This window comes from Falco punctatus, assembly GCF_963210335.1.
Source record: "Falco punctatus genome assembly, chromosome: 4".
Taxonomy (NCBI): domain Eukaryota; kingdom Metazoa; phylum Chordata; class Aves; order Falconiformes; family Falconidae; genus Falco; species Falco punctatus.
Window position 1 is genome coordinate 100,588,350 of NC_137583.1, and position 22,242 is coordinate 100,610,591.

The 22,242-nt window shown below is 41.1% G+C and overlaps 2 protein-coding genes across 4 annotated transcripts in view; both read left to right on the plus strand.

The window, feature by feature from the left end:
* The window catches only part of ENTPD3 (ectonucleoside triphosphate diphosphohydrolase 3), a 54,910-nt gene extending 38,057 nt beyond the window's left edge, over nucleotides 1-16,853 (plus strand). For 2 of the 3 annotated variants that reach the window (XM_080387258.1, XM_080387257.1), the window contains 7 exons: nucleotides 3,328-3,478; nucleotides 4,248-4,407; nucleotides 6,447-6,677; nucleotides 7,110-7,382; nucleotides 7,479-7,589; nucleotides 8,083-8,220; nucleotides 11,237-16,853. In XM_080387258.1, coding sequence (XP_080243384.1) covers nucleotides 3,328-3,478; nucleotides 4,248-4,407; nucleotides 6,447-6,677; nucleotides 7,110-7,382; nucleotides 7,479-7,589; nucleotides 8,083-8,220; nucleotides 11,237-11,470 — 1,298 coding nt within the window. In that variant the 3' untranslated portion in view covers nucleotides 11,471-16,853. The remainder of the gene's footprint in view (nucleotides 1-3,327; nucleotides 3,479-4,247; nucleotides 4,408-6,446; nucleotides 6,678-7,109; nucleotides 7,383-7,478; nucleotides 7,590-8,082; nucleotides 8,221-11,236) is intronic. The other variant, XM_080387256.1, reaches the window with a different exon arrangement.
* On the plus strand, nucleotides 16,849-20,362 carry RPL14 (ribosomal protein L14). Its single transcript, XM_080387319.1, has 6 exons — nucleotides 16,849-16,973; nucleotides 17,481-17,582; nucleotides 18,215-18,309; nucleotides 19,014-19,113; nucleotides 19,491-19,544; nucleotides 20,115-20,362. Exons 1-6 carry the CDS (start codon nucleotides 16,893-16,895, stop codon nucleotides 20,244-20,246), a joined length of 564 nt encoding a protein of 187 aa, XP_080243445.1. The 5' UTR covers nucleotides 16,849-16,892; the 3' UTR covers nucleotides 20,247-20,362.
* Nucleotides 20,363-22,242: the final 1,880 nt, after the last annotated feature.

Genomic DNA, 22,242 nt, shown 5'->3' on the forward strand with positions numbered 1-22,242 from the left:
CAGATAGAATTCAATCTACAGAAAATCAGGCCCTGTAAATGTTTAGTCCTTGTGCACTGAAATAATTTCTTTTAAAAGGAAACTATAAAATATATTTTAAAATAGTTTGAAATAAAAGATTGTTTAGAAAAGTGAGGATTGAGCCCTTGTTAGGTGTTGGTTATTCATTTTGATGGGGGCAAAAATGGGTGTCAGCTATGCTATAGGAGTTTGACAAATTAGTTCATATTTTCCAGAAATCTGAGTGATGTTTAAAAAAAACCCACTCTGCTGTTTTGAGTCAGGTTTCCTAGAGAAACAAGGTTTATGCAGTTCATCTGGAATTGTTCTGTAATTACTTGGAGGGAGGCAAACAATGGGAAATTATTAAAGGCATGCAGAAGGTGAACAGGAGGAGCTTCTCCATGCTGCAGAACTAGGAAGCATCTAATAAAACTATCAAGTAAAATACCGGAATTGCAGAACTGTTTCTGGCAGGATGTCACAGTTGTATCAAATATGCAGGTCTGGCCTTTGGCTCAGGAAGACCTGCAGTTGTGCCCTGCTGGAAGGTGTTCCACAACAAGTACTACTGGCTGCCTGCCTTGTTTTAGTCTGAGGTTTTTCATTGCTTCCTCCCAGAGGGAGGATGCTAGACTAGACTGACTTTTGTTCACACTTTGGTATGGTTAAGTATATGTTCTAATAGCTTGTTTTGCTCCTTTATAACAGCTTTTGAATCTCTTAGTCAACTTCAGTGACATTTGACTAAGCTTTCAAAGATACCAAAATTCCACACGTCTTATGAAGACAGGTGGCCAGGCAGGGGAGAGAAATCCACATTATTAAACAGTAGCTAATCCATAAGGGATTTCTGCAGGAAGTCAAACTTCCTAAATTCTGCTATACTGAATTAAATGAGCTTTAGATTATCCTCTAAGATACTGACATCAGCAGTACTGCTTTGTTTAGTGTACTGGTTTGTGTGTGCAAGTTAGGTAAGAGGAGAAGGTGGGGCAACTCAGGAAGTCTCAGCACAAGTTTTGTTGATCTCTGGTAATGACTGTGGTGTTCAAAGCAAATTTTTCTCTTTCCTTCTCCGTTAGTCATGATCATGTAAAATCCTGCATCGCTCTTTGTGTCAGGAAATAGATGCTGGAGACATAGCCATAGAGATCCATGAGTAACTAGGAGATGAGTAAAAGGCAATGCTTTCTTAACAGCACCAACATTTCTATCTTCAGCGTTAAATATATGTATGGACATTCTTATCAGTTTTAGAACAGGGAAAGAAAAGCAAGTGTAATGTGCACAGAAGTAATGCACTATCATGTGCTTGATGGTATGTCCTTAAAGACTGCAGGAATGGCAGCCAGCCTGCCAGGGTGGGAGATACGCTGTGCTAGCTCATGTCTTGACTCATTAGGAATGTTGCCTTTAAGAATTCTGGTGTGAGAAAAATGCGCGGAGAAATTGCATTATTCTGCTCAAAAAATGACACAGAAGTACTTTATGAATTTAATTGGTTTAGATCTTGTTTTACCTCTGGAGAATACAATAAATTGCAAAATGGAGGAATCTGAATTGCTGTGAAGTGTTCAGGTCCAGAGGGGCCTTAACCATGGTCAACCAAAGTACTCCTCATCCTCCAGCATCCAAAATTGCCAGGGTTCACTGCTCCAGTCTCGGGTGACTCTGCACTGGAGGGGACGGAAAGCCTATGGAAGAGGTCCCTGACTAAGCTATGTGGGGGGCAGTGGCGAACACATCTGTCCATATTTCTTTAGGGACCCTCTAACCATAACCTTAAGCACTTAAATTAGGGGGTGGTTGTGGGCATACTGGGAGGCAGACTTTCACATATTTACTGAACTTGAAAGTCAAATGACCAATTACTCTGTAAGTTCCATGGTGGTTTTATGATTTCATTTCTGCCTTTATTAGGTACCGCTGCCCCTGTGTGTGGAAGCCAGCCCCAGTTCAAAATCCTTTCTGTATATTGCAGTTAATCTGTCCTGGTCAGGCTCTAAGCATTGGCAAAGCAGGCAGTTGTCCAGGACAAAATGATCACTTCCTTGTGACCTGCTCTCTGTGAACACTGGGAGATGGAGGTTGCTGCCACCAAAGGAGTGTGAGGCAACAGCAGCTGCTGGGGATATAAAACAGCAGTTGCTGCCGTTTTCCTCTGGTAACAGCTTTCCTTTCAGCTCCAGGCCTGGCTATGCTAGATTTAAGACTTCTAGAAAGTCTTAGTCCAAACCAGGGCTGTGAACATCTAATGATGACATGGTAATGTTTAAGTTCATACTGTGAAAAAGGGAGTGGTAGAGTGTAGAGTCTGTAAAGTCTTACATATTTTTTCTTCTGCTTTTATTAATGCAGTGTGGCTGAACATGTGTGGTTCACCTTTTGCTTAACTTGGGATCGGGTTGTGAGAGAGATGGCTGTTACAGGAGAACTAGGTGGAGTTCTGGCAGACTTCTCTGTGGGACAGTGGCTTCGTAGGAATGCCTGGATCCCTGTGCAACTTCCTTAGCTAGGGAATTTAGTAAGGAAAATTTTTACGCACACCCAAGTTGAGCCTGAACAAGTTGAGGTCCTGCTGGTCCTTGGAGTGTTAAGCAAGGGAAGAAAGGGTTTGATGTTAATTATTCAAATAGTTATGCCTTATGCAACATGGCATAATTTTCATTCCTGTTATTTGGAGGCTTTGGAAATTGGAAAGCTGTGAAATACTTGGTGGTTCATGTACCAGCCTAGACTTGGACCTCTATGAATTCAAGAGCCATTTGTGTGCATCTTGAAATTTCACCAGCAATGCCTTGCGGAGCTTCTTTATTCTATTTTCAGTCAAGAGCAGTGAGCTGTAGAGGTGCCATGGTGTCAATGACAGTTGTGGCAAACCAGATTAGGAAATTTTTGTCATAGGTTGTGGAAGGAGGGATTTTCTGTACTTGAGCAGATTGGAGAAATTTTGCATCCGTTAGACATACTATTTCCTACAGTGTCTGCTATAAGTAAACCTGTTTTCCTCATCAATTATAGCACTGCTGTCATTGTGTTGTTATATGGTTACACTGTATATCTACGCTAGGTATGGTACTATGGGTGTATATGTGTACATACAGAAACACAGGCGAGCAGTTTGCAAGTATCTTCTCTTGTCTCACACAGCTGAGACAGTTGCTACACTGTTTATTCCTTAAGCACTCAGTTTTCAACCATCCTATCCTTGTTTGCAATTACAGGAGGGAAGAGGGAATCTCTTTCTCTTGACACCTGTTTGCTAATTGGGCTAATTTGTAGTTGGCAAAGCAGAATGAAATCAATTTACTTGTTCTCTTTTAGGTCCTGGTATATCCAGCTATGAGAGTAACCCTGGAGCTCTTGCCAAACCCTTTGATGACTGTCTGAATAAAGTCAAGGAGAGAATACCAGTTCATCTGCATAAAAATACTTCTGTTTATCTGGGGGCTACAGCTGGCATGAGACTACTGAGGTATGGCAGAAACTTGAACTTCTCTGTATGTGTACTAACACAGAAGTCTGTGAAAACAGAATTTGAAAAATGTATTGGATGCATTTTTATCTATTGGAAATTGGCTGTCTCAAAAGGAAATGGAGCCCAGCCAATTTAATTTAATTAGCTTTTTTGATAGGAGAAGCAGGGCTGTATAAAAATCCTGTTATGCCATATTGAAAAAAATGCTTGCTTTATTCTGGAGAAGGCAAGAGTTTAATTTTCCTTTCCATATCTGTCTTAAAATTCAGTGTTACATAAACAGATAATGTTTGTGCATACCCGTGGGCAGCAAAGGCAGGTTAAAGCTAGACACCGCAAAGTTTTCTGAGTGTGAATGTGGTGTAATGTGGCTTTTGGGGTCTGTCTGTGGCTTTAGCCCTGGCACAAACTGGCTTTTTATATTTGGTCCGTTGCTAAACGGAGTGGGAAGAAAGGCTCCAGGACTGTTTTAACCAGAAGCTGTCATATCAGCACTCAGTTCACTAAAAAGAATTTATATAAGAAACAAAACACCAATGGACCTGTACGATAAAGAATGAACCTTGTACATAGTGGGGGAGTTGCTTGCTGAAATGATGCTGGATACTTGGTTGTTCCCTATCATAAGCTTCTCCTTTAGGGAAACAATGTCTGTTTTTTCTAATTAGGTGATTGTAGGAGTTTTCTTGAATTGCTAGTCAGTGAACAATAAACATAAAATTGCCTTTCCAGATGCTCAGTGTCTCATGTTTTGTGAATTGCTTAGGTTGCAAAATGAAACGGCAGCCAATGAAGTCCTTGCAAGCATTCAAAACTACTTCAGAACACAACCTTTTGAATTTAGGGGTGCACAAATCATAACTGGGCCAGAGGAAGGGCTGTATGGATGGATAACAGCCAACTATTTAATGGGCAATTTCTTAGAGGTGTGTGGAAAAACTGCATGCTTTTCTTCTTGCTGTTTCTCTCTTATAAATGAGATGTTTGAGAGGACATGCCTGTTAAAAACATAGCTATAACTTCCATTTTGCACTGAAATATATAACAGGGTCTTTCTGTGGCAGTAATAGAACAAAGCAAACACAAATCAAAGAATATGATGTTACAGGAATGTGATATGGCAAAGGTAAAATTGTTAACCCACAAAACAGACTCTTCCCTAAATAACATCAGATGCCTTACCTAGAAGCAGAAGTTGCGTTGCTTTTAAATGCATTGGTATGTGAAGTGTGACAGATATTGTCTTGACAGTGGTGCCAACTAAGATGTTCTACTTTTCTGTGCATTCCTCAGGCGGTTGCTGTCCCTGCAGCATTACCGGTGAAGGATCTGCACAGCTTAGGTGTCAACAAATTATTTGGCAGTGTTGGCTCACTTGTTTTAAGCAGACAAGACTGTTTGAAACGGTGAAGGTGGTTAAGTTGATGTGGCCAAATATGCCTCAGCTGAACCAGAAATCACTCACATATAGTTCATTCCAATACTGCTGAGAAGCTGCAGGCTATGAGCAGTGATCTGTGATACTGTCTTGTCCAGGCAAAGTGATAGCAATACAAAGATACTTCTGCTGTCGTTGAACTCAGAATAGGGTCAGGCAGGAGCCTCATAGCAGAGAGGGAATCAAATGTGTTGGAAGGTCCCTTTTTATATAAAGATATTCAGCATAATTTCAGTCCCAGTAAAAGCTGTACAAGATGATCATCAAGTGCTCATCTGTATTCGTGGCAGCAGTGTACTCCTTTAGCATTACCTGCACTTCTTCCAGATAGTCTTGCTTTCAGCCAAACCCCTGAGTATTGTTAGCTGTCCTGTTGAACAGTTCCTGGTAGATCATGGCAATTAATAAGCAGGAATTAGTGGCTGGTGGTCTTGAGTGATAACTTGCAGTGAATATGTTGACTCTTGCAGAGTTAAGAAAAACAGTATTGAAATCACACGTTCTGGAAAAGCTTTTCTCATTGCACGCAACAAAAATGATGTCATGAACTTCAGGGTGCTGTCAATCTTCTACCACGTGAATTTTAATAATCCAAATATCAAATTGCATATGGCAGATTCATAAGGACTGCTGAAGGGACTGCAAGATGTTGTGAAGCCAGTTTAGTATAGTGAGTTTTGTGAAAACTTGTGTGGAATATCACTAGTAGGAGAGAGAAATTTTTACCGTTCTTGTGACAATAGGCTAGGAGTCAAGTTCTGCTAGGGGCTGTTAATGGGAATCTTTCACTGTAGAATTTTCTTGGGAGTGTATTTGTTACCCCATAAAGTTTGTCCCCTTCTTAATTATACATTCATATCATGCTCAGTAAATAATACTAAGTAAATATTGAGATAGATAATCATACAAAATCTATAGTCTGCACTGGGACTGTGCAGATAAAATACAGAATTTAGGGGATGTTTTTGGTAATAGGGAGAAATGCCAGCTGAATGGATCAGATTTATTGCCCCTGCAGCTTCAGTGAAGGAAATGTGCAGATTAGGGGTCCTTATTCTTTTGACTTTGATGAGCTTTCATTTGACTTTTCTGGGTTTCTATTTTCACTATCTTTTCCTGTGTGTGTGATCTCTTAATATTCTGTTCCTTTAATAATTCATCTTGCCTTGAAACAAGCAACTCATGCTGTTTCCATCCAGAGTTGTTCAAGATCTCATGGGTATCTGGACTTAGTACAGATACTTGATCTGGCTAGTCCTGTGCTTTGATCATTGTGCTATCCTCTGAGTTGAAAGCTACGCTGCATTCCTTTTTCCATCTTTAAAGATCATTTCACTCTGTGAATGTATATCCCTCGTACGTAAAAAAGCATTTGCATGTTTTCCTTAGAGATAAAGATTTTTTTGTTAAGTGTGGAGGACAAAGATGGGGGAAAATCTCAAAAAGTTAAGTAAAGAGTAGAAAACCTTGAAGGAACAACAAGCAGATGGTATTTCTAATTAGCCTTGCTTTTATTTTTACATGTAGAGAAATCTTTGGAGGACATGGGTCCATCCTTACAGAAAAGAGACTATGGGTGCACTGGATCTTGGAGGAGCTTCCACTCAAATTTCATTTATCCCAGAGGACTCTCAGAAGAATTTCAACAGCACCTTGCAAGTGAAGTTGTATGGTTACAACTATAATGTCTACACTCATAGCTTCCAGTGCTATGGGAGAGATGAAGCTGAGAAAAGGCTTTTAGCGTTGCTGTTCCAGGTCTGTTTAAAATCCTTTGCTATGTTGCTCTTGCAGGTGTTCAGTAGTTGTCTGAGCAGGTTCTCAGGCTTGTGTTTGCCTCCCTTTGGTGGAGTTTGGAGGCTAGAGTAAGAGCTCTTTTGTGCTTAGTTGTGGACAAATGCGCTTAGGTTTCATACAAAGATCTTTGTTAAAAATTGGTGAGAGTTTTGTACCATTTGACAAAAAGGCCCAGCTAGTCCTGTGTTTTGCTGATCTTGCCAATGAATTTTGGAGGAAGGAGATTCTATGAATTTTAATGATCAGCAATGTTGTATTGATCATGATAGAGAAGAGAATGAAAATACATGCATACGTGGTTTAAAAAGATTCTCATAGTTAATGTCAAATTAGGTCTTTCTTGCTTTTGAGTAGCCTTCATTGATTGGGGGTTTTGTTTGTTTGTTTTTCCAGAAATCAAACAACAGTTCTAATGTGGATAACCCATGTTACCCTCTGAATTATAATACTGCATTAACGATGAAGTACTTCTCTAGCAGCCTTTGTACACAGTCTCTGAGACCAGCAAATTATTACCCAAACCAGCTTGTGAAATTTCGTGGAACAGGAGATCCAGGTCTGTGCCAGGAGATGGTTTCTTTATTGTTTAACTTCACTGCTTGCAGAGACAGAGAAGACTGTCCATTTGATGGAATGCATCAGCCAAAAGTTAAAGGGAATTTTGTGGTAGGTTTGCAAACACAGCATTTCTTTCTGAGCTTGTTTGCTTTTCATTTCTGTAGTTCTGAAAGTAACAGGCTTGTCATCTACTCCTTTCTATAGGCTTTCTCAGGATTCTACTATACAATTAATGCTTTGAATTTATCCGGGCATTTTTCCCTAGCTGACTTCAATTCAAGTATGTGGTTTTTCTGTTCACAGAGCTGGGCACAGGTAAGTGGGGTTTTGGGTTGGTTTTTTTGTTTGGTTTTTTCCCCCCTTTTTTATCTGTAAAAGGGAGATGTGACAAGAATATGGACTGGACAAGTATCCAGAACTTTTCAGAAGGTCTCTATCAACCTTAACATTTATTTTCCCACTGTACATCAAACCATGTAGTATTTATAGCATGCCTGAAACTTGGACTAGGTTTTTAAATTTCATTTCACTGTTTTAACCATGCTGTAAAGGTGATGTGGAAAATTTAGGAACCATAACATCTCCATCTTTTATGTGCAGTTTTATGTTTATTTTCAGTTTTTTCCACATAAGCTGTCAGGGTCCTTCTTTTACTAAATGTCTGTATCTAGTTATCAACAACTTCACTTTGTGTTTCTGAAAAATGCTAATAAATTCTAATTAGAATTCAAAGTTTTCTCTAGTTATGAGAGGCAAATGCTTTGGGTTTTTATAATATACATGTTTTAAAAAATGCTTTTGCTTTCAGCTCCAGTTTATGTTGCCTAAATTTGAAGAAGTATATGCTAGATCCTACTGTTTTTCAGCCCATTTCATTTATTACTTGCTTGTACACGGTTACAACTTTGATACAGAAACTTGGCCACAGATACGTTTTCAAAAGGAGGTAAGTAATAATCATTTTCTCTTACTGTTATTTTAATCCAAAGAAGTTTAGAAGGAGATGGGAGATGCAGCATTCTACAAAAATACAGTGATGGTAAACAGCCTTTGTAAGTGATTGTCAAATGTTTGGTGTAAGTCAGACACTGTTCAAGCTTCAGTAGCAATTTCAGCCTGTTTCCAGGGGTTGCAGCATTATTTGGAGATGCTGCCTAGATTCTTTTAAGGAGCTTTAAGAAAGGATCAAATTAATAGTGTTTTAAACCTTTCCCCAGTTTGTTGAAGTGGTGGCTTGCTCTAGGCAGTGATCTGCCTGAACCCTGCTGAGCTGGAGAACTGCTTTTCTGTCTGCTGGCAGAGCCTTGGTGGAAGTAGGAGAGTTGGTCTGTCGTGAGCAAGTGGTGATGAAGCAAATAGGAGAGTTTTCATCCTCAGCTGGCATATCCATCTGTGCCATAATCTAGTTCTCTGGAATAAGAATCTGTATTGGGATACTGGCTTTCAGTTGGCAGAGAGAGAAAGCTTACAATGTTTAATAGCTGCATTTCTCTCTCCCCTGACCTCAGTTTTTCTGATAAAGAACGGAGTACTTGGAACAACGTTATATCCATTCTAAAGCTACTGCTAAGAAATCTTTGCTTCCAAATCAGAAGGCATGGCTGCTATAGAAGCCGAACTGTGACATGAAGAACTGTGGTCCCCACAGCACATTCTGACTCCATCCTTTCCTCTCTGCTACTGTACAGAGCCTTATTCTAAAACTTTGTCCCAGACTGACTCTTAATCATTGTACAGTTTGGAAATGCTTCAGCACTTGCATGCAAAACCAACAAGAGAATAGGTTGTAGATCTTTATGGAGTATTCTTAAATGCAGGCTATGCTGGCAAGCTGTGCATAAGAAATTACAAGCAATGTTTTCTGAGCAGTCATATCTATTACTGGTGCAATAAGGAATCAAGTAGGATTTTTTTTGCCTTATTTTGTCCTCTGGTGGACAACCATTAGCAGCTCTGGAGGAGCATCCAGAATTTAGTCCTTTTGCCAGGAAATCAGTGTAGATCTTACTTTGGGATCTTAATCTGGACCTGGTGGGGGTGGATTTGTCTTGATATTTAAATATCTTGTATTGTCCCCAGCAGATGGGAGCAGCCAAACACAAGCAATATTTTTCTCTATTTAGCCAAAACTATAAAAATAGTGAGCAAAATAAAAATGCAAAAGAATTACTTGAAATGAACAACTTTGTTACCTCGATTTTGTACTACAGTAATCATGAAACTCCAAAAGGAAAAACTACATTCTTTTAATTAGATCTGCCCCTAATTAAATGTTGACTGATCAACTAAGCTACCCCAGAGATAACAACACAGGTTTTCCAAGAGTAGATGGTGGAGGTTTTTGCCTATGCAAAAATATAGGGTTTTTTACTATATTTCCTTTTAATTAATGAACACAACCAATGAAAAAAAAACCTTAACCCAATGCTAAGATCTGGGTGAGATCTAGAGCTAGATGATTTGCAAAAGTTCTAAACTTAATATTGAGAGTTTTTGCCATTGCTTAGCAATGAAAAAACACCTTGATCCATCTTACCTCTTTGTTCATCTGTCATGTTCCAGTTCCTGTTGCTGTAGCTTGCTTTTTATCAGTTAAACAAAAGGTATTGGGATATGTGCAACTACAAAAAGGACCAAATATTGTAAGCTCTTGTGATCTCCTACAACCAGTAGCTGACTGCTTAAAACTGTTCATTAAAGACATTAAATAATTTGTTAAAGTTCATCCCTCAACTTCATCATGATGCTTTTTATACAAGAATAACCAAAGAGGTTGGCTTCCAAAATTTGCTTTTGCAAATTTTAAACAAACCACTTTAAGGGCAGCCATTCAGGCAAACTCATCTCTGTTGTTGCAGGGTGAGATGACCTGTAATAAAGATGGAAAGCCAAATGAGTTTGGGAGGGATGGCTGGTTGTAGGATAATGCAACTTCAGCTTTGTTTGTCCTGTTGTATACCCTAGACGACCTACCTGGAGTGATCTGAAGGTGGTGCGGGCCCTTTGAAAAAGAAAGCAACCTATGCTAGAGTGTAAACCAAATATGTATCTTGCAGCTAGCCCTCTAGGCTAGCTCTTGTTTAATGAGTTCCAACAATTTATCTTGAAATGCTTACCTCCCATATTTTTGCATGCTGTTTAACAATAGGTTTATTTTTTTTTTAAGTTGTCATTTGATTTGTAGGAGGCAGTGATGTGTACTTATGTTTTATATAAATAGGCAAACCAGTATTGGTGCCTGGGCATCTGGGAGGATGGCAAGGGACACTCTACCTTCACCCTTCGATCCTGTGCTTATCAAGTGGCAGGATGATGGTTTAATGAAAAAGACAGTGGAAAATTGATAAACTGTGTTGTTCATGTTAGAAGTGGGGAAAGACTGTAAAGCAGGACCATGGAGCAAATACAAACCTACCCCCTTTGCTTTTGTTTCACCTGTTCCAAAGTAGTTTTCCACTTATGCTTATTTTTTAAATGGAGAAGTCTAGTGCTGGTTTGTGATAGAGTTCCTGCTCTGGGGACTTTACCCTGGCCTCCTTTGTCCATGTCAGTGGGACTCTTTGTGGGTTTTTTTTTGTTTGCTTGAACTAAATAACATCCTAGAATTCGGCTGAGATGAGGGGCTAATTCTAGGAATTAGCACAGCAGTGTTGACTTTTTAAAGCGTGGATTTTGCACTGAAAATCCCCTAACTGCGTGTCTCATCTGTATGACACGTCCTTGTACCCATCCATCTAATACCTGTGTCTCATTTCTTTAGCCCAGTGACCAATTTTATTAGCATCCTCTGCAACTACAAAAAACGGGTAATTTAAAATAATTCTGTATCTTCTTTGTATACTCCACAAAAGTGTTCTCCTTGCTAACTTAAAAAGGTGGCTGTCAGCATCAGCAGTTGAGCTTTTGGAACCTCTGTTCTTTGAAAAGTCCACAGGAATAGGACTCTTCTGTCTTTATTTCAGGTTGGTAACAGCAGTATAGCATGGTCACTTGGTTACATGTTAAGCCTCACGAACATGATTCCAGCAGAAGGCAAGCTGATTCAATTACCTCTGAAACCTCCTTTGTTTGCTGGGCTCCTCGTCTTCCTCACAGCTACGGCACTGTTGTGTCTTCTCTTCCTTGTTTACTTGTGTATTGTGTCACGTAATCGGAAGCATATCTGTCATGTTGAACATGTATTTATTCCACAATGAATGAACTTTACTGAAGACAAACCAAGAATTTTATAGTGCTGTTAAGTAGGACTTTATTTTTGAAAAATGGAGGGCGAAATCAAGAAGACTTCAGGACCAGAAGCGTAAACAGGGAAGGGACACAAAGGAATCTGTGATATGGTGGAGTGCTTTTGAAATATTTTGGCAATTGTTGCTGTAAAACTAATTTGTCCAGTGTATGGCAGAGAAAGCATTGGCAGATACATCACTTTGCTTGATAAGGGATTAATAGCCTTTTCCTGTCAGGTATGTATTTTTTTTTTTTTGTTCGTTAACTCTGCACTAACTGATAAACTTAAGTGCTGATGCATTAGATCATGGTGGCAGTTGTTTAAGGTAAAATTAAACAAGTCAATAGGAATTGTGGGAGGCAGGAACATGATAGCTGTTCTTGTGTGCAGTGCTGACACTAAAAGCCCTCAAATAATCTAATTACTGAAACTGGAACAAGCACTGGCTAATGACGGGAACTGAAAGAAACAGCTGGGATAGAACTGGTTTTACTGCTGTTCCAAACTGTTTGATTCCCACTACATAAAGGTGTAATAAACTGCTAACACCTGTCAGGACTTTCAAGCTTGTCTTAAAACTCAGCTGTATTTTCTGGTATCATGGAGATCTCTGAATGCCTCTACTATGGTACATAAGATTTGCTTTGAAGATGGAACAAAATGCTTTCATGCTTTAGTAACTGAACCTAAATCACAGTTACCTCCAGAAGCCACTAGAGTTTTCAGTGTCCTTTTCTCTAACTTTCACATAAATACTTTTTGTAGGTTCTCAAGCACTGACCTGTATTCCCCACATACTGCTCATCTCAGGTGGTTGCAGTCAGTGCTGACTTGTCATGTACATACATTATTTTAACTGTCTGGATAAAGTCTCAGACCTAGGACCTTCTGAAGCATTAACTTATTAAGCTCTTCATTCAAGGCCAAGAGGAATAGGAGCCAGGCTGCAGGCCAGCAGAGCACCTGTTCTGTAGGGGATTGGGGAACACATTGCTGGAGCTGCGGTCATGGCTGTGGTGCCTTGATTGGCCTTTCCACTGTCCTGACCTCAGTGTTCCTTCAACAGCACTGGGACCTACCTAGCAGATGCTTCTGTTAAACACATTATCTCCAGAGCTGTCCTGGAAGTGCTGCTGCCTTCATGCTGCAGAGAGATTACAGCCTTGAAATCCCAAGCATTCTTCACCAAACCTCTCATTCCCTTAAATTGTAAGACTGCAGTTTTACCTGCTGCTTGGAGTTCTTCATGGTCAGTGCCCGCCCCTTTTACCTGCCTGTCTTTTGTATGGTTTTGGTGGTCTTCACCTGGCTTCTGAAATAACCTTTGAAAAAGCCTCCTGCCCCATCATCTGCCATCTCTTCTTCCCTTTGTACACTGTTTCTGTTAATTCCACCATAACATGGTCTGCGAAGCTGCAAGGGGATATATCTGAAGAGCCTTAGAGTTAGCAGAAAGAAGGGATCGCTGTACTCTTCAGGGCTGCAAGAGAAGAAAAGAGCATCTCTGCTTCATTTCTCCCCTTCTACCATCTCCTCTCGCCCAGATTACCTACGTGGAGCTCCATATCTCCCCAAACATCCTACAAATAGCTGCCACTGAACACTTTTTTGTATGTTCCTCCCTCTCCGTCTTCTCAGGATTCCTTCCCTCTGTATCCCTTGCTTGCATCTTTCCTCTCTGAAGGGATGGTTATCAATTTCATGCATGGAGCTTTTCAGTGTGAGAAAGTAAAAACGAAAAGGGAGATCACCATATTCAACCCCCACTGCTAACAAGCGCTAAAGTCTGTGAGGCCACGTGAGTAGTGGTTTCTGCACATGTGTTGCATCTAAGAGATCTGCTTGTTGATGCATACACTGAGAAGTCAAGCTAACATTGAGTTATGAATCCCAATGGCACATAATGTGTTTTTATCTCAACTTCATCTATTCCATGTATTGATTAGGTTATGAGATAGAAGAACAATGGCCAGTATTTTTATCCATGAATAACATTTTCAATTTATGTCTTTTGTTTCTATGTCACCTTCTTACTTTCAGGTTTGATTGTGGGGTTGGAGTTTTATTTTCTTTTGCTTTTCAAAGGCTGATAGGTGATTTGAAGGGAAAGAAATATCTTTTTAAATGTGTGTGTGTGTGGGGAAAGCTAGTGATTTTTCAAGAGGATCAGCAGTGAGGTCTTTGTTTCTTCTCTGTTGGTATATTACTATGTCCTGTCAGTCTTACTGGAGTAGCATTATCAAGGCAGAAGGTATTAAACGATGATGAAGTGCTGTGTAGCACCCAAGTGACATCTGATAAAATTTACTTCATAATGCATGGACGTTACAGAGGTTGGCATGAGATAAAGCTTCTGTCTTTTGTGTATCTGGAACTGCATTAAGGGTAAGGAAAAAAAAGGCAGTTGGATGAAAGCATTAAAATATTCTCTTCAGTTGCCAAATTTATGTGGGAAACGGTATTCTGGAATATTTACTTGCCTCACAAAAACCTTGCTTTCCTTTGTTTGTGAATGGCAGGGCCATTCAGATGTGGGTTTGCACAAATGGAATGCTTGGATGCTAGTCTCCTTAGAGTTGGCAGCTAAAGAAAGTAAATTTGTTCAAAAATCATTTGGACTTCCAGATGGACTTGGATAGAGCCAGTACCTGTTCAAAGAATGCCTTCCCTCCATGAATCACCTTCTGTTTTCCTTTTTCAGTAGTTCCCTCTTCTCCCTATGTATATAATCTCCCTCCCGTATCACCAGGATACCCACCTGCCTGGTCTTATCTCTGCTGTCAGCTTCAGCTGAGCAAGCTGAAAGCTATTGAACTTCCAGCCAGGCAGCTGCACTGCCATAGCATACAGCTTCTTCCAGGCTAGCGCCGTGGCTGCAGTTCAGTGTTACAGTAAACAAACGTGGCTTGGCCATGCAGCCAGCTTGGCTACCCTTGGCTGTAGTGGGCGCTTCTGAAGGGGAGGTGAGGCAATGGGGATGGTTATGGCTTCAGTAACCACTGCTAAATCCTCCACCAAGTTCAAGTCGGAACCAGATCAGTGGGTGTAATGTTAAGATCTCTGGAGAGCCAGTGATGTTAACAGCATTTGGGAATGTCTGCAAACTATAGATTATTTATTTTTTTTATACTCTTTACTCCCTGCTTATGAAGATTAATAAAATTGTGAAAAGCTAAGCAAGTGTGCTTTTTACTTTGTATTGGTTTTTTTTCCCCTAAACCACTGTTTTCATCCTGATAGAGATCTGCTATCCCTCTAATAAGAATAACTTGTCTGAAATGCTTTGGACAACAGAAATTTGCAAACTGCACAACTGAAGTTCTGGAGTGAACAGTGCTCATTGTCTCCAGAATCCATATTCTCAGCTAGGTAACCCTCGTGGTTAAAACCAAGTTACTCTTCTGATTTATTTTGTGTGTGTGTGTGTTACATACATACATACAAACAACTTGCAGATGCTATTAACGTTTCATTCAGGGACACTTGCTAGGGCTTCTTTCAAGTTCACCATCATAATGTAGATCTGAAAACTTAGCAGCTGAAGAGCAGCAGCAGTTCCAAGTTAGAAGAAACCCCACCTTAAAAAGAGAAGCGGCAATAAATCAATTGCCCATAAGAAAGAGAAATGAAATGCATATGGGTATTTTTTTTTTTTTTTGGGGGGGGGGGGGGCAGGGCAGGGGCAGGCAAAAGTGACAAACTATAAACCATATGCAAACATGGCCAAAGAAAGCAGTAAGCCGTACTCTGTGGCATAATTCAGCATTGATAAGATGAGTGAAGAGGACAGAAAAGTAAACAACACTGAGCATGATAGTCAATCATACCCCAATAAGGGAAGTTTTTATTCAGTTTTTAAATTCAATTACTGTTTCAGGAACAATGTATGTTCACTTGGATGGCAATGAAGACTGTGTATTGCAAAAAGTGCTCACCTATACTTAATTTATGAGTGTTTCTGTGTAGTAAGAGGAAGGTAGTATCTAGTTTCCTGCTCAGCAACATTTCTGCAGGCTGACTGTATGTTTTCAAAAGTGTATTCGTGGGAGAAAATGTTTTTAAGCTCAAATTCCTGAACGGCTTTCAGCATTTGATGTTAAGACAAAGTGTGTTTCATGTTTTTTTTATGATGTCTCTTCCAATTGTTTATGATCTTAGCAGATGCAGAAATGCATGCATGCAAATTATAGTTAAGGAGAACACATGCAACCCTTGCATATTCAGTAAGTCATCAGTTTAGTTGCTAGTGACATTTAAGTACATCTGTCATACAACGTGCAAAGGTCATTAAAAAGACCAAGATTTTGGGTAACTTCCCTTCCTTCCTCTTAAGTAGTAATGGGAAGTAGCATTAAATCGAAGGAAGAAAACGAAAAATACGGTTTTTCCAAATCACCGCAATGGAAGAATCCAAAAGCCATCACCTTCTACTGACTTGACCTAGAACATGTTGTTTAAAAATAACTGGTTTAATAGATGTACTACTATTGTAAAGTACAGTAAAATAATATTGCTATAATAGTATTCTGGATGTTTCAAAGATACTTGATGCAGTGCTCATTACCATTGTAATGATCCATCCCCTGGGCACTTGCATAAAATATCGACACCATTTAAAGTTGCTGAAGTGCATTTTTTCCTTGCTGTCTTTTATTAGAAAAGCAAAACCGTACAAACAATAAACACCATGCTTTAGACAGCTAAATTGGGTTGTTTTGTTCCACTGTTGACAGAAGAGCCAGAAGAATGAAGGCCAGAGCTGTGTGCTGGCAGTGCTCTGCAGTACATTTTGCTTACACTTTGCCACCCTCAAAGCCCCTCTTCTCATTGCAAGTGTTTTGGCTGATGTTTATGCGAGTGAAAATCCTGCAAAATGCGATCCGCACACACATCAGTATCTTGATGCATGTATATTAAAGCCAGCCAGTGAGCTGACATACACCCACGGAGCTTTTCTGCTGTGCCCTGATGGTCCACGGGGCCCTAACCGCCTGCCTTCCCTCAGCAGCAGTGCTGCTTGGCAGAGTAGCAAGACCAGTGAGAGCTGCAGGGAGCTCCGTGTAAAACGCCTTGGCTGGGATCCTGCACCACTGTGAGGGTGCCCTTCGGCGAGTCACCCCGCGGAATGTCTCTCCATGCTGCATGCCACCTCTGCAGCTCTGCTCTAGGTCGGACAGGTCGGTTCCACATGCGCTGCAGAGTGCTCACGCTGCAGCTTCGCTCCGGGAAATGCCATTCAAGTGCCAACAGCAACCGGGCAAGACACTGCTCGCACGCACGCGCGCGGCGCGAACCCCGGCGAGCACCGCCCCTCCGGCCGCGCCGCGCGCGCCAGGTCCCGCGTGGCCGCCGCACGTGGAAGGGGCGCAGCGCGGGCCCCGCCTCCGCACATGCGCAGTCGCGGCTCAGAGGCGGTTTCCGGCCGCCGCCGGCAGCGCCCCTCCCTTTCTGCTTCGCGGGCGGCCATCATGGTACGTGCGGGCGGCCGGGCCTCCCCGCCCCGGGGGTCTCCTCGCGTCCCGCTTCCCTGCCCCCCCCCGGCCCGTGCCGTCCCGCGGCTGCCTCCCAGCGCCGGGCCGGGCGGCGGGGGGGAGCCGGGCGGCGGGGGGGCGCTGGCCCGCCTCCCCCGCGCTGGGCTGCGGCCTGGCCCCGGCCCCGCGTGCGGCACCGGGCGGGCGAGCAGGGCCGTGGGCGAGCAGGGCCGTGGGCGAGCAGGGCCGCGGCCGGGGGACGGGGCCTGGAGCTGTCGGAGCCGGCGCGGTGGCCCCGGCGCTTCGCGGCCCGCGGGGCTCGTTGCTTATGCTCGGCGCCGGCAGAAAGGCGTTGGGAGCGTTACCGTGGGGCTTCGGCCCCAGCGGAGGGTTTTTGAGCAGCTGGAAAGCTTTGGAAGCAGTTTTAAAGGCTGTGAAGCAGCCTTAAGTCTAGCGATGGCCTAGGTACGTTGTCGCCTAACTCCTGTCAATTCCTACTGCTCCCAGGTGTTCAAACGCTTCGTCGAGATCGGCAGAGTTGCCTTTATTTCCTTTGGGCCACATGCTGGCAAGCTGGTGGCCATTGTGGATGTTATTGACCAAAACAGGGTAAGCTATGAGTGCCATTTGCCGTTTTCTGCCTTAACAGAAGCTTGTATGCTAAGGCAAGAGTGTATCGATTTTAAAGGAAATTTTCTGTGAATAGGTCTTTCAAAGAAATAAGTGATTGACAAAAAGGTGGGATTTAACAGCTGTTGTTGTATTTGAAACTTTGAGTAGCAAGCTTTTGTCACTGGCAAATGATGTATTCCCCTCTCTGCTATGTTTCCTAGGAGTAGAAGTGGACAAGTGATGTCAGTTGGAGTCTAAAATTTATGAATGGAATGGAATTAATGTATGTTCAAAACAAATTTTTGCGCTAGGAGACTCTTTTTGCTTAATATTGATAAAGAACCTGGGGAAAAAAAGATACGTATTTCATCTTAGTTCTCAGTGCTTTATTAAAGTTCAGTTTGGGGTCTTTTTTTTTCGCCAAAGACAAAGATGAGCCTTTAAAATTCCTTCTGTAGAGCTTGGGTTGTGTGTGCAAGACTTAACGCTTGGGTTTTGTCTGCATAATGCTTATTTCAATTTTGGACCGTTGTTGTCAAGACACTGTTCATATATTATTAGGTAGCTGTTGTCTGACTGTATGATGGGAAAACTGTTAGGAAGCCCCCGCATTTGTTTTCCTTTTTCAGGCACTAGTTGATGGCCCCTGCAGTGGTGTCAGAAGGCAGGCTATGCCCTTCAAGTGCATGCAGCTGACAGACTTTGTTCTCAAATTCCCACACAGGTGAGTCATTGGCACTTTTGTTGACCAGGGTAAAAAAAAAAAAGTGCTGTCACTTGATGGCTGAATTATGTGATCTGATGCTTGCTAAATCCAGAAAATTTGTACAACACGAAGTCAGTGGATTAACGTGTGCACAGTAAAAATCTGTATTATCACAGTTGCGTATATTTTCATTACCAGCATTGGTTGATGGCCACTGCTAATGAGCAAAGCCAACAGCACATTGGCCTAGGCAAGTTGCATATAGTTGTGGGATGGATGGTGCCGGAGGAAGCAGTTGCAGCAAATACTGTGCAGCTTCACTTTTGCCACTGCTTAGGTCACCTTCAGACATTAAATATGTTCCCTGCCTACAGAACTACACTGGAATTGCAGGAGGCTGAACTCATTCTGTTCTCTTCAGCTTAGTTACTGTATGAGTTTATGTAATTTAGAAACAAATTACTGCATTTCTGGTTCTGAAGCAGTGCAAGGAATAGTGTGCAGATATGCCTTTTGGAGTTGCTTGTCTGTCAGTCCCAGCAAAGCATTTATGCAACAAAATTTTAATTAGGCTACAGAGATGTATGTAGCATTGACTTAAAAGTGTCTGAAGTAAAGTAGAAGGGTGACTTTCCCCTGTATGAAGTTTGACAGGGTAATGTTGGAGAGACCTTTTTTTTTAAAAAGACGGTGAATATAATTTTGTGACTGTTACAATGCAGTGCTCGTCAGAAGTGTGTGCGACTTGCCTGGGAGAAGGAAAATATAAATGAAAAATGGGCAGCAACAAGATGGGCAAAGAAGATTGAAGCCCGAGAAAAGGTACAGCTTTCACTGTATGAGTAACACACGTTGTACTGCCTCTGCTTATTAGAATTAGGTGCAATCTAATAAACTATGCGTTTTCAATTGCAGGCTAAGATTAAAGATAGACAAGGCATACATTGCCTATCAGCTTCAACTTCTTGGGTTTTAACAGTAAATGTGGTTTTGTTCAGTCATTTCTATAACGGCCTGGTTTTTTCTGCACCATCACTTCCCAGCAAAGGCCTTAAATAGTGCACTAGTTCCAGATGTGCAGCTAAACCTAGTTTGGAGATGGTCAGAGTTACTTGTGGAATGCTTTGAAACACTTGAGTTTTACTGCTTGCATATTATAAGTATATATTAGAACTTCATGAGTGATTCTTTTCAAACAGAAAGCCAAAATGACCGACTTTGATCGCTACAAGGTTATGAAAGCAAAGAAAATGGTAAGTGTTTGAGTGTTGTCTTTTTATGGATTTAATGCCTGTAGATGTCACTTCACAGTCGCATACAGATTTTAGTAGCCTTAGTTTTATAGCTGGTTTGGGTTATGGTGTTACACAAAGTATATGAATGCCTTGAATTTTTCATGCTGCTTTGACCACCACTTTCTGTTCAGTAGTTGATCAAACTTGAATCAGTGTGATCTGTGTGTCAGTCCTCCAGGTTATAGCTGAGAAGGGAATTGCCCACTGATGAAATCAGATATTCTTGATGGGTTGCTGTTAGTATTTCATACTATAATGAAAGTTAGTACATATGAAATACTGGGGTGCCCAAGTCACCAGCCAAAATGATGTCCACTTGGTAGATCAGAACAGTATTAGGTGGAATTTGACGTTTTAAATGCAATACATGATAAATCTTTTGACTGTATAATATAAATATAATTGATTAGCAAGGGGTAGTTATCAAAAAGGGAAAAATCTGAAAGCTTAGAATTTACATTAAGGCATAATATTTGAGCGATTGCTATTTTCATTCTGATGAATAATAAACGTTTTCCTTCTTTACAGAGAAACAGGATCATCAAGCATGAAATGAAGAAGCTCCAGAAATTGTCTTCTAAAAAAGGCAAGAAGCCGGAGAAGGCGCAGAAGCCGGAGAAGGCGCAGAAGCCGGAGAAGGCGCAGAAGCCGCAGAAATAAAGTGAACTTCTTGTTATGTATGACTGTGTCCTTGTTCTGATTCTTTAAAATTAACAAGTGGTTAAACATCTGATTTAAATTGTAATCATAAGTTCACTTTTGTTTCTGACCAAGAATTGTTGTCTGTCTCATTTATTAACGTCCAAGTGTTGGGTTCTAGTGTTTCTCAGGAACATGTGGAAGTGTTTGTTGTTGCATTCTGTGAAGAAGACCATATATGCTCAGTATTCTGTGCTAGTGCTGATTGAAATGTTTTTATACTCAGTAATTTGAAACAGGTTGGATCCTGACATTTTAAAGCAGTCCATTGAAGTGGTTGGGAATGTACAAAATTATTTGCACAGTCTTGAGCGTGAGATAAATAGTTACACTTAATTTTTCTCTTATGAATTAAGGCATAAACAAAGTGTGATTCTGGTTAGAATATAAATAACGTCAAGTATTTAAGAGTGACAGATTTGCTGTTCAAATGCTTTAAATTACTCCATATTTTCTAAAAAAAACTTCCACTGTTCTTTAAGTAGTGACCTTTGGAATACTTGTCTACTTCAGATGTCTAACACCACAGTTGTCCTGTAGGTGTGGTTACAACATATAACAAGCTGGAAATGGTGACTTGTGTTAGGCATGCTTGCTTTTCAACATGTTTAAAGTTCAGGGTTTATGTCAAGACCTGAGCCTAATTACAATTCCTTAAATTATGCAGCGTAAAAGTGCCATTAAGTAAAAGGGCGTGTGACCTAAAAATTGTTCAATCCATCTGAAACACTGAAGTGCTCAATTTAGTCTTTGCACTATAAAATGTTTACATATCAATGTCAGCATCCATCTTTTTCTGTTTTCCCCCGTGTAGCTTGTTGGCAGGGGATGTATTTTCTTCATACTGAATGAAGAAACTGGAAGTCTGAGATCTGGTAATGGAAAAGCAAATTATTTTTACAGTCAAATACAAAGTGGAGGAGGGAGAATGTGTTTTAAAAAACTAAGGTTGTAAGACCTTTAAATATATAATTAAATACATATATTTTTTATCTATATATACAATATATACTTGTGCATATTGTCAAGTGTATTGGTAGGCACGTGCTTTTACAAACGTGTGCTGTTATGTCGTGGCTAGTGTTGCTTATTTCAGCCAGAACTGAGCATCTTCATGCTCAAACGCTTAAAACTATATAATGTTGTCTTGAGCTATTTATAATTGATTTCAAGCACAAGGTTTATACAAATGAATATAGCAGCTCAGGAAAAAAAATCTGCAATGATGCAAATTGGGATTAAAACCCATGTTCAAGCATCTGGAGATCTTGATACTAAATTTGATTTTAAAGTGATTAATTCCACCTACTCTTGAAACTTGTAACTTGAAAGGTGTATCGACCTTGAGGTCCTCTAAGGTGAAAGATGTGTTCCTTAGGGTTATTTGGGGTTTTTATGTACTTCTGTTAAGCTCGGTTACATAAGACTGGAGGAAAATTGGTAAAGGTGCCCGTAGAGAATAGATGTGCCTTAATCATAATGCTTTTTCTGTTACTTGCTTGGGATTGAAGGTACTTGCTTCCAAAGAATAACTTCGGCTTTGACCAGCAGTTTATCCAGCGTTCATTCCCACCAGTACCGCTTGGCACCTACGGAGGTCTGTGAAGCTTTTCCCCTGTACGAAGTGTGCTGTAACCTGCCTGGCAGCTGCCACTTGCCTGAACACAGGAACAAAAGGTGCCTGGTGGGAGGGCTGCCAGCCTGTGGCTGGCAGTGTCCGCCCTGGCACTGCACCCTGGAAGGGGGTGGGCACTGTTTGGGGGAGAGGGCTTTATGTGCCTTAGAAAAAAACTTGGTTCTGTAATGCCATGTGTGCTATCAAGTGCTTCTGTGTAGGTACCATATTATTAGTCTGGAGGAAAGGGGAGAAGAAAAACAGTAACAGCCATCTTTGGTACCTGTGCTGTGTCATTCTGGCAGCGTGTTCCACGTTGGGAGCATCTGGTGCCCTTTCTAG

Excerpts from the sequence above, each read along its gene's own strand:
- RPL14 (XM_080387319.1), top strand. The coding sequence starts at position 16,893 with ATGCGCAGTCGCGGCTCAGAGGCGGTTTCCGGCCGCCGCCGGCAGCGC. Across the intron at positions 17,583-18,214 it reads ATGTTATTGACCAAAACAGG|GCACTAGTTGATGGCCCCTG; the intron begins GTAAGCTATGAG and ends TTCCTTTTTCAG. Across the intron at positions 19,114-19,490 it reads AGATTGAAGCCCGAGAAAAG|AAAGCCAAAATGACCGACTT; the intron begins GTACAGCTTTCA and ends CTTTTCAAACAG.